Genomic DNA, 12,891 nt, shown 5'->3' with positions numbered 1-12,891 from the left:
GACTTAATGTACCTCAGAAATTCTTGTGTACGTAGGACTAGCTTTTGCTCGCGGCTTCGTGCGCGTGAAGGAGTTTTCCGGGATAATTTTTTTCGGACTTATTCGATGTGTATCTTTATTTCAACGGTTGAAAGACTTATTGAGTTAAATGAAATTTTAAAAAAAATAATTAACTAGTTTAAAAACACATAAAAAAGAGCTGAAACTTAATGTCGAAAAAAATATCGCTTATGTCCAATTAGCTTTTCAACCGTTGTTATTTATGTAGGTATCCTCACAATGCTTTCCTTCACCGTTAAACGGAACGATTATTGATAAAAAAAAAAACATTAAAAAAATGACGACGAATATATACGTCCTTTGGAGCCGTTTAATATACACACTAACATCGAAAAGTCATTGAGTGTGTCTTGGGGTTTGAACATGCGGACCTTGGTCTCGACAGCCCGTTCTATCCCAGCTAAAGTATCGTGCACTGAATAATATACCTATTTTAGATCGCCAAGAAAAAAATCAGTTTTGGATGAATTTCGTTCTTAATGATCTAATGACCAAGGTCGTATAGAAACTCGTGTGTTTATTATCTATCGTGCTTTGAATCTCTACATTTTCTGTCAATCATTTATGGTAAAAAAAATATTAATTAGAATTATAAATATTAGCAAATACTAAATTATACTACTTAAAAAATATATATTTAATAATCAAATGAACGGTAATTATCTAATCAAGTTGTCGACTGAGATATTTAAATTCCAAGGTTTATAAAAAGTGTGACCTTCGCAGCAGATACATTATAATGTACATGTTAGTGTTTATATCATTGCACAACACATTTGTCTAGACTTGAAAAACTAGCAAGGTTACAAAAAATCTATACATATGATAAAACAGTCTCCTTTTCTGTCTGTCTGTATTTCATCGATTTTCTCAAAATCTACTGAACGGATTTTTATGAAATTTTATATGGAGATAGTTTGAGATCCTGGGGAAGTTATAAGCTACTTTTTATTCCGGGGAAATATAAAGCGGGACTTTATCCCGAATAACTTCTCTACGCAGGCGAAACCGCGAGCAAAAACTAGTAACACGATATGACGCTACGTATTCCTTTTACGGACGGCTTAAAGTACAGTAAATGTCAGTGATGAACAGACGGCAGATGAGGCAAAAAAGTTCTCGAGTGGAGAACACGTACTGGCAAGCGCAGGGTTAGACATCCACCTGTAACGTGGACAGACAACTTGATAAAGGTCGCAGAAACACGCTGGATGCAGCCCGTTTTCGACAGGTCCGTCTGGAAATCTTTGGGGAAGGCCTATGTTCAGCAGTGGACTTTATGTGCCTGATTATGATGACTCAGTGACTGTTACTATTGTCAACATTTTGATGTTTATGTTGCTCGAGTGCTCGCTGGTTTCCAGAAAACATATAGATCCAAAGCGATCAGAGTTTGTATTTATCTACTCTTATCAAGATGTAACAGTTTGGATATCTCAGTCTTATCCCTAAACACACAAAAAATATATTGTACTATACAAATTGGACACTATTATATGATTCCTTCCTAATTGAATTTCGGCTACGCCATCCAATCTCAACGGATGTCAGTCAAGTACACAGGAGATATTACAGTGTACAAGTGTGCGAGTAATATACAAGCACTCTCTGTTCCTTCACTCACATAGTCCGATGAGACGACAATCCGACATGACCGGAGAGAGATCAGGCGCAGGACCAACGGCGTTACGTGCTTTCCGAGGCACGGGGGTATAAGTTGGCGGTGTGAAACTATGAGAGTGAAGGAACAGAGAGTGCACCTGTGTATTGCGCACACACTTGTGCACTATAATATATCCTGCGTACCCGGCTAATCTCCGTTGAGATTTGTCCGTCGTGGCCGAAATTCGGCTAGGAGGGGACTAATATATAGCAACACTAGGTAAAGCCTCTGTTGTTTTGACTTGCAGGGAGTACAAATTCCGCCTCTCGCTGGAGATGTTCACGGGCATGCCGCTCAGCGTCGCCGCGCAGCTGCAGATCAACCTGCTGGTCCGACACGTCAGCGGGATCAGGTCAGCCGGTTTATTATACTAGGATTAGGTAAAAAAACTTGCAGAAGTTATCTTTCGCTTATTTTCGCCGTGTAAATTATGGCAAATTGATTTTTGCAAATTTCAAGCTTGTAGGACTCGTCTGGAAGTTCTTGTGCAATGTATCGCTGCTAGAACTTGCTTGTCTAAACTTTGCTTTAATTCTTGCGTACCACCCAACAGTGATGTCATTTCGTGTTAGAAAACTTTTAACTGACTATTTGTCACTCAGTAGCCTATATAGGTGTTGTGGTTTCGTTCACTCAAATCACTTGCGGTTAATGAAACTATTTCGGCCATGTATCTGCCACTGTATCTCTTGAAAGCTAGAATCGACAGTAGTCCGCATATTATGACCCCGAGCGGTTGCGTTCGGGTAGTGTCTCATCTTATCTAGTGCATGATCTACAAGCATTTGACGTGGTTCGTCTGTATGCAGCTTGAACAACCAGCTGCCGGACCCCGACACGCTGGTGCCGATGTTCTGGTTCCGGCAGGAGATGCAGACGACGCCGGAGTACGCCGCCATGGCGCGCTACGCTCTGCGCCTGCGCTACTGGGTGCCCTACGCACTCTACGCGCTCAGCGTGAGTACAGCCACTACTAGATAGATAGATACATAAAAAAGTTTATTTAGGCTACAATTAACACTCAGTATAACTTAAGATATAACATAGACAATAGACAAGAAAGTCCATATCCATTTGTGAGATATTGCAACCGCAAACGGGCCCCAGCTCAGCAATATGCTTTGCTCCAAGGAGCAAAACGCTGGTAATTCTGTTACTACTACCACACCTAAACATTAATTCAAGTCAAAATAGTACATAATATAGTTTCAGAGTCGACATGTGAGTATTTGATGTTCTTCTTTCAACAGAAACCGCCATTTTTAAACCTTTCTGATCGATATCTAGGGATACCTGCGGTCACAGAACTTAGATTTTTGATAAATTTTGCACCTTCAAAAAAATAGTTTTTATAAGTAGATATTTCACATCCACTCATACTCCACTGATCGATTACTTTTTTTAATACCATAAATTATCCAATCATCTATTCCATATTAAGCACACCTAACACATCTTTTTTTATAAAAAAAAACATAAATGTTTTCAGGTAATCGGTGTAGCTCTACTTATAGTAGGCGTGACAGTCCTCATCAGGAGGCTGCTGAAGTCTCCTGAAACAACACCGATCCTCGAGGAGTCGTCATCCCAAGAGAACCAGTGACGACGAGTATTATAGGATTATTGTAACTGTTATATATCATGGAAAGACAGAGTAATTCCGCTTAGATATCTGTATTGACGATTTGCGGGTAGAACGAAAAATATCGTACTATATTTCCATTTCCATGTTTGAGACAATTTAATTTGGACGGATTTATGGAACGTTTTCGAATGTGCGTCTATGACTATTAGATACAAGACCTATGACTTTTTGTTTGTTTTTTAAGTCAGTAATGTTCCGTAGCATTAAGTAGTGAACGAAATGAAATTGTGAGATAGTCAATTCGGTTTTAGTAAAATTATTGAACGGTGACGTAATGGAATTTTTGAAAACTATTTAGGACATTGCCTGTAGACTTATTTTTTTTTATTAAGTTAATTTTGCCAATATACGACGGTTTTTAGTAATATTTAAAACAATGAAATCAATACGTCAATGTTATTTCAATTATTAACTATTTTTCTGACCATATTCAACTTTTTTGACAGCGCTAATTTTTAAGTATGATGTTTTAAAAAGAAATATTTATAATACTACAAAAGACATCTTGACGACATGTGCTGTCTGAATTTGTGTAGAAGAACTGGGAAAGGATTTATAAGATATATATTTAACTAAATATAGATAGATGTTATTCAAATTATGAAGTCGGAGAATTATTATCTTTACTTAATATAAATAAATAAAAAAAATATGGAACTTGAGATGATATATGATGATATGAATAAAAATAAATACCAAAAATGGTTATGTGTGTCTCAAGAGGGTATTATGGCAATATTATTAATTGAAAATTTATCAAAGATATCTAGAAATGTAATATTAGCATTATATTAGGAGAAATGGTTAGACTATTTGTCCTCTGTCATAGTCAACGAAATGGCGTTGATGAAATGATACTTCATTTTAGTGTCGTCATTTTTAGGAAATGCTAGAAAAAACACGTTTATAGCTAATCAGAAATAAACTATGAATCTGGATAAACCATCGAAATATAATTTAATTTTTGCACAAAAATCAAACATTTTTCATAATATTTCAACACGGACTTCAATTCCGTTTAACCTAAATCTAATTCCCATAATCAAAAGTTTATTAAAAATGCTGATCGGTTAGTAACAGCAGTTTGCAATAAATGATCCCAATCTCAATCTTCAATTTGGTTTCGAGAATGAACCAATCAAAATAACTCATTTGTAAACGTCAGAAAAATACTTTGTTCTGATTGGTCCATTTTTGAGATAGATTGAAAAAAGCGATTATTAAAAATGGCGCTTAGTTAGTTCTAGTAATTACACTTAACTAAAGATTAGTAAATAATGTGCCTTGCCAGTAAATTTATATGTTGAAAAATTTTATTCCAAAGAGTATAACGTTTACTGGTAAAAGGTAGCGAATATGAACATCTTCCTTGAAGCTCATACGTAGGATTATTGTGCCTTGTTAATTAAGCCTTACTCAGTCAAAACCGCGGTTGTACCGTCAGTAAAGACTGGGACCGTAGCGTCAGAAAAAAAATGGGAATGTACTTTTGATTAGGACAAGGTCACTGCATGGTATGTTATCACCAATCTTCTAAAAGTCTCATTCTTGCAATTTGTGCATTATGAACGTTATGCTTAGAGCCAAATTATATGTTAAAATTATAGCGTATTTTTATAAATGTAAAAATTATAAATAGTAGTCATAAAATTGATGACTCGAATGCTTTAGGTCGTAAATAAAAAGGCATGATTTTAATTTAATTATTATCCATGTTGAATTAACTAGGTATATCGACGGATGAAAGGCTAATTGACTTAAGTGTAATTTTTTTGTGATACAAAATTTCGTACATATTTTTAAATTTGGCACTTTTTTCTATGTTTTTTTTAACCTAGTTAAAATTTTCGAAATAAATGACACTTAAGTCAATTAGCTTTTCAACCGTCGAAATGGTTTAAAAATGGTCAATAAATAAAAAAAAAAAGTTGATTTTTTTTTTATATTTATAAAAACATATTTAAACCACCCTTTTAAAACTATACTTTTTATTTACGATCACAAATTCACCATTGCGTGGGAGTCGTCGAAATATATCAAATAGGAAAAATAAATGTTAGTTGCAAATGCTCTTTTTACTTTTCTGCAAACCCTATAGACTATGCAATCAGATCATAGCTTTTCGCTAGAGTTGAGTACTTTATCCGGGAATCGAATAAACACTGTATAGTGTTATAAAAATCTGTTACAATACTGTTATGTATATACCTAGTCCTTCGATGTATTTGGGGACGTATTTAATGTAAATATGTAATCGGTTTCTAGTTTTGTACATTAAATCTTCTTCCGTTAGCTTAAGGTGTAGAATAGACGTATTCACAGTAGAAAAAACGACATAGATAATTTTTTTTTAGGTTTTTTATTTACTGTAAATTAGACATGCAGATGCTCAATAATATAATATGCGGTTATGAATAATATAATTTATAATTGCATATAATGAAAATGTATATATAATAATCAAAAAAGCATGAGTGCGTACGAAAAAAAAATCAGTGACTTAAGAGCGAGTCCAATGGCATGTCCAGTGTATATTATGTAATGGTGTTATAAGCCCGTGTATATTATGTAATGGTGTTATAAGCATGTGTATATTACTTTTTATTGAAAATATTTGTATAATATCACTTATAATGTATATTTTAAATTATTTAGCGCATAATAATACATGTACCAAAAATTATGTTTATTTTGGGCGTTATTTTTGAAATATTATTATCTTTTCAGTCTGAAGTTAGTCGCGAATTATTTTATTGTTCTCAAAGAGTTTGAATTATGACCTTAAATACAATATCGATAGAGCTCAAAATAAAAGTGTAATAATTCTGGGTTAATAACTCTTTTTTTAGGTGACTAAGAAATAAAGATGGATGATTGTAAAAAAAATTGTCTATGAACCTGTTTCATAATATGCAAGTGAATTTTATCCGCCAGTTCACAAATAGATATTGTAGTTAGTAAGTATTTGAGGAAATAATTACTTATGTATTTGGCCGTCTTGTTTTACGAGTAGAAATTAATTAGATCTCTTGAAAAAAATGCCAAGACGTAAGAAATATGTACCATTATTAAATTGCTCTGCTTTTATCAAACTACCTCTAACCTTATTGCTTTTAGTTAAGGCTTATTTTACGGACCGCAAAACTAGGCCCTTTTCAGGAACTTGAACACTGTTAGCTTAACACAAATAGCTTTACTCTTGCGGGTTTTAATTCCTGTTAATTCTTCCCATTATTAAACTAGTATTGATAAAATATTACCCCCTTATTCATAAACGTTATTTATCTAAGGATGGAGCATTGCTGTGATAACAAGTCTGTTTCTCAGCTTTGTTTATCTGACAGCCAATAAAATTAAAGTTATATATCAATATTAGCCAATCACAACGGCCCTATGTCTACGCACTACGAAGGCTGTCATGTCGTCAGCACTGAGAAACAGACTTGTTATCACAACAATGCTCCGTCCTTAGATAAATAATGTTTTTGAATAAGGGGGTTAGTCTATTGTTCCACTATCATAGGAAATGTAAGATGCCTGTCTATGGTCGGTTTGAAGTTAGGCACGAAAGAGAATTCAATACAATAAAATGATGTTAGAATTACGATCATATTTTAAGGGGTTTTAAAGTATTTTTTGCAATGATTTAGATGTGTTTTTGTTAATTAAAACATGTATTAATACACAAAAGCCAGTTGAACCCTCGTAACAGTGAGATTTTGAAAGACAAATATTGTTATTTATTAAAAAAAAATATCTGTACCTATCTTCACACCGGTCATGGATAAGCGTCAGTCGCATTTTATATATTACGAACTTAGAAGAAATGCTCTTTATGTATCCCTTATTTTAAGGAGTTATTTTTATTTATTTAGACATCTTTATTATTGAATATATGTTTCATATCTCATTTAACTGAAATCATTTAAATGACGTTTTTGTAAATTGTGTATTGTTGTTTGTATTGTCTATGGGATGATAAAATTTTATGAAACGTTTTGGCTTCGTATTTAATTTAATAAATAATAAAGTTGATCAGGAAGTTACACCCTGGGTTGCAAGGCCTTGTACTCACGAGGCTATCAACAGTAGACTTGCGTTTTGAATGCGTATATACCAGTTGCTCGCAAGTAACCGCCATACAATGTCACTATGTTTGCACACGAAGTGACGCGTCGACAATTCACTTGATATCGGTCACTTGCCGGTAGGTTGATGAGTCGAATAGCTTAAAATGGTGGCAGAGTAAGATATAAACATCAATTTTGTAAAAAATATATCCATGTTTATATAAATTTTACTGGTGGTAGGTCTCTGATATGTGAGAGTCCGCCAGGGTAGGTACCACCGTAATGTTTACTTCTGCCGCCAAGCAGCAGTGTGTAGTCACTGTTGTGTTTCGGATTGAAAGACATTTGGCCAGTGTAACTACTGGATATAATAAGACAACTGCTCAAGTCTCAGGATGGCCAGCACTTTGGAATACCAAACAATACTTTGTAATTCAAGATGTTGAGTGTTTCTACTGTTAATGGATCGTTTCATTTACCATCAGGCGAACGGCAAGCTCGTCTCGTTATTCAACGCAATAAAAAAATATATGCACTATCGAAATACGTAAAGGCTATAGTGGTTAAAGTGATTTTATTTCCTAGAGCTTGACATTGTTTTTGACAGCTCAAGAACAAATAAATGAATAATATAAACTTTGAGTCCACTTTGAGTAGTGCTGCGTATGTAACCTAATTGATACCATACTAGTAAGCGACCTGTGCTTTAGATCTCAGTGGCATAACTTTGAATATCTCCGTATTAAAAGGGGCTAAATGTAACGACTGTACAATGTACGGTTAGGCTCAAATATATAATTTGACAGAAAGACTATAATTGGATATTAATATTATTTATCTGTATTGCGTGACGAGGAAAACAAACCTGCTTTCTGTGGGCTACTTGTTTTTTCGTTTTAAAATTAATGCTGTCAGTATAAATAATTAGTGTTATATTTTACCACAACATAGCTAGGTTTTTTATGTCATGCGAAAATTCATACATTTGGACCTTTTCGCGTTTATATTAATTTTAGGCTGACTACATTGGTGAACAGTAGCAACACCGCATTTTAACTACAAAACTGCATGGCACAGCTGCGCTCCTTGCTCCGAGACATTACCTCATTCTTTATTTATGGGTCCACTGTTACAGAGGTAATTTTACCAATGTCAAAACATAACATAATTTAAATAGGAATAATTATTTAGTTTTTAATTTAATCTACAGAACGTATACTTAATCCTGAAATTCTTTAGAAGCATGCTTAATGGAAACTTTTATTTTAATCTAAATTATAATAATAAAATATATTATCATTTTTATTCCAATTATATACATTATTGTTGTTTTCGTTTTTACCCGGCCAGTCATTTTTTTATACAAACCGCAACTAGTCCATGTTGCTTTTCCAACTTGATGGCAGAACTATCGTAAAAACGATACAACCTACAACAAATTGGAATTAGACTGGAAAGTAGGAATAAAGGGCAGATATGTCGTGTCATACTTCATTGCCTAGCAATCACACTGAAAAATCTACACTATTATATAAAGCTGAATAGTTTGAACGCGCTAATCTCGGGACCGACTTGTTCGAATTCAAAAAATATTTAATGTTAGGTAGCCTATTTATCGAGGAAGGCTATAGGCTATATAAAATCATTCTATGACCAATAGGAATGGAGCATCAATGAAAAATGTTTCAAAAACAGGGAATATTTATTCCTTTTGCGAGTTTTAAAAGTGTGTGTGTGTCAAAGTTACGCAACAAATATGTATGACAGAAGTTCTAAAATATATATTATAACCTCAGATTATAACACAAAGTCCCTTGCCGCGATAAATTAAAAAACTACCAACGGATTTCGATGAAATTTGGTAGGTATGGAGATAGTTTCGAGTATATGGGAAGGACATTTCTTTTTCTCTAACTGTTACATGGCGGCATAAATACATCATCGTAATACAATTCTAATACAAATAGGCTTTTGTATTCTGCAGACGCGCCACATAATAATTAACATAGTAAAACATAATTTAATGTAGGCAACCTTGATGTCCATAATTTAGCATAAGTGATGAGTTACTCAGACTCGGTCTAAAAACATGCACAAAGAAATAAGCCTCACGTATACTGATCAAAAATCAGGGTTGCCAGTTGTTACTGTAATATTACTGGATTTTATTACCATAATATGACACCTTCATCCTCTAAAGGCTGGCATGATAAATATTTACTTTCTAATAAAACCATCGGATTTTATTGCGGTTGTTTATTATCTATATATATAAAAATGAATTGCTGTTCGTTAGTCTCGCTAAAACTCGAGAACGGCTGAACGGATTTATCTTATCTTGGTCTTGAATTATTCGTGGAGGTCTAGGGAAGGTTTAAAAGGTGAGAAAAATTCGAATAATTGCCGGGAAAATCCTCAAAACAACATTTTTCTATTTCCCATACAAACGTTTTCTAACTAATACGTAGAGTCAATTTGAGCTTTATTGCTATTGTATAAAGTTCACTGTTGTCTAAGCAATGTAGGTGTGTTCCTAACATCAAAGCAGTGTGCGTTGGAGCACAGAATATAATAATGTAATGTCGCGTTCTGAAACTCAACAAAAGTGATATCGCGGACCCGACTAAATTGAACAGTCACAAAATTTAATATATCATTAGTTATTTGGTTGGCTTCACGATATTATTTCTTTTGTTTTACTTTAAAATGCATGTTTTCGTTATGGACAATTTTTGAGCTACTTTTGCATATCTATACTTATAATGAATCTGTAGAGAGGTCAATTCTGTACATGAAATATATTTCCAAAATAACTGGGGGTGATTAGGGATCGATACTGATGCCAAAAATGCAATTAGTAAAATTTTTGTCTGTCTGTCTGTATAACCGTTATAGAAACAAAAACTACTCGACGGATTTTAACTTAACTTGGTACAATTATTTTTCATACTCCTGAGCTGGTTATAGTATACTTTTCATCACGCTACAATTAATAGGAACATAGCAGTGATGGAAAATGTTGGGAAAAACGGGAGAAGTTACTCCATTTTTAAGCTTCCCTCATTTCGTGTGCAACCTTAATGGTTAAAAGTTCCTTCGATTTCACCAGGATCCCATCATCAGACCCTGACCGGACAATCGGACCACCTGCATACCACCATAAATTAAAAAAACATCCCGACAATATATTATAAAACATAGTCCCCCGCTGCATCTGTCTGCCTGAACGTGTTAAACTCAAAAACTACCCAACGTATTAAGATGAAATTTGGTATGGAATCAGTTTGAGACCCTGGGAAGAACATAGGCTCCCGGGAAACCACTACTTTTATAACGGAAAACTTTAGCCTGAAAAACTTTATAACGCGGGCGGAGCCGCGGGCAAAAGCTAGTATAAAATAAAAATCCCGAAGTATGGAAGCAGGGCCGTAGCTAGACTTGAATTTAAGGTAGGACAGCTGTTATTACGAGCAGGGCGGAAATAAAAATGTTACTAGATCTGATCTGCTCAATCGATTTTTGGTTTCCTTAACTTGTGTGAGTGAGCAAAAAAAAAAGGTAAATTAACTTACGTAATTTTTAAGCTAATATATAGATTGTAACAAAAATCCCCTAAATCTCGAAAGAAGGTATTTCACCCCACAATACGAATAACTTATTATGGGACCAACTTCCAAATCGTAAAATAAAACCGCTGCTCCATATATATTCATTGAATCGTAATGTACAATTTAGTTCATTATTAAGGTAGAGCATTAGCATTTTAAGGTAGGGCATTGCCCCTCAATGCCCCCCCTAGCTACGGCCCTGTATGGAAGACTTTACAGACTTCGTGGTTACCTGCGGAGAACTGAGGTGTTGGTCGTCCGAAAACTCCGTCCAAATCCGCAAAATAGATTTATTTCAATATCTAACATTTGCGTAAACATAAGAAATTAATAGTTACCTTGTCGAGCTTATATCTTCCTCCACTCATAGCCGTGAGTTGACCTATAGCATTGTCGAGAGCAAGTCACTCACCTGGTACTTACGCCACGCCTGCCCATTAATAATAGCAACAGCATCAAACCCGGATGACAAGAACAGTTCGAATTTAAACATGAAGCGCCTCTTTAATGTCCGTATGTTACTTGTAAATTAAGGCCTAACTAATACAAGTTGTCAACTATGTTCAATAATCAAATTATATAGTAACTAGCTTTTGCTCGCAGCTTCGCCAGCGTGAAGGAGTTTTCTGGGATTTTTTTTCCGACTTTATCTAAATTGTAGCCTATGTGTTATTCTGATGTATAAACAATATTACCGTAAAGTTTTATCCAAATCCGTTCAGTAGTTTTTTCGTGAAAGAGGAACGATCATATATTCATTCTCACAAACTTTTTCTATTTACCAATACCATTGAATAGAACTCTAATACGTTAGATCAGGTATAATGTAACATTCACTTGAACTATGTGAGATAAAAAAAAGCGGCGATAGCCTAGTTGGTTGTGGAACGGTCTGCCGAGACCAATGTCCGCAGGTTCAAATCCCAAGGGCACAGACCTCTGATTTTTATATAAAAAAAAAATATGTGTGTATTCTTTGTGAATTATCGCTTCCTTTAACGGTGAAGGAAAACATCGTGAGGAAACCTGCACATCTGAGAAGTTCTCTATAGGAAATTCGAAGGCGTGTGAAGCCCAGCCCAGCCCACTAGCCCAGCGTGGTGGACTAAGGCCTAATCCCTCTCAGTAGTAGAGGAGGCCCATGCTCAGCAGTGGGCAAGTATATAATACAGGGCTGATATTATTTATTATTATTTATGTGAGCAGTGAGATAGGCCCTAGTATCTCAATATACCGTAAATATATTTCTGGGTCTGGCAACACTAACATGACCGACACGCAGTACCAAATGCCTAACATTAAAATTTAACCAACGCGTTACTGACCAGGCTTAACAGCAAAAAAAATAATTTATATGTTGTGCAAATTTTTTTGTATTACGACCTTGAATTTGCTTTTTTGCACCTTGTTCTCAATTCTATATTTCTGCTATGGTGTTTGGGGTTAGCAATTGCTTATTACGTATCTTATGACCGTACAGGGTCAGTTATGGAGGTCAGTTCTAAGCATAACTTAAGTAGGGTTATGGTTTCCCCATGAAGATACTATATAATGAAATGAATTATGAAATGAAATGATTTATATGAATCTGTAAAATGTTATACATTATTTAGATTCCGTCAATATTAACTCTACCACCAGTTCGGAAAGCAGTTTTCACCAGAGAAGAACGGGCAAGAAACTCTGGTGTTGCTCTTTTCAATCAGTTTAGGGTAAAGACTAGAGTACATGATAAAGTGAGAAGAGAAAAAAAAAAGTTTAGAGCAGTTCATTTATAGGCTCGTGAAATAAGGAATAAGAATATAAATGCCTCATTTAATATATCAACCATATTTGTACAGTCTT

The 12,891-nt window shown here is 34.7% G+C and overlaps 1 protein-coding gene across 1 annotated transcript in view; it reads left to right on the top strand.

The window, feature by feature from the left end:
- Window positions 1–7,366, top strand: part of LOC115444721 (protein croquemort) — a 33,560-nt gene extending 26,194 nt beyond the window's left edge. Inside the window, exons 9-11 of the mRNA XM_030170610.2 lie at window positions 1,971–2,075; window positions 2,533–2,680; window positions 3,213–7,366. Of these exons, the coding sequence (XP_030026470.1) occupies window positions 1,971–2,075; window positions 2,533–2,680; window positions 3,213–3,326 (367 nt within the window). The 3' untranslated portion in view covers window positions 3,327–7,366. The remainder of the gene's footprint in view (window positions 1–1,970; window positions 2,076–2,532; window positions 2,681–3,212) is intronic.
- The last annotated feature ends 5,525 nt before the right edge of the window (window positions 7,367–12,891 follow it).

This window comes from Manduca sexta, chromosome 24, assembly GCF_014839805.1.
Source record: "Manduca sexta isolate Smith_Timp_Sample1 chromosome 24, JHU_Msex_v1.0, whole genome shotgun sequence".
Classification (NCBI taxonomy): domain Eukaryota; kingdom Metazoa; phylum Arthropoda; class Insecta; order Lepidoptera; family Sphingidae; genus Manduca; species Manduca sexta.
The sequence above is the reverse complement of the archived record's forward strand: the minus strand, read 5'-3'. Positions and strand labels throughout refer to the sequence as shown.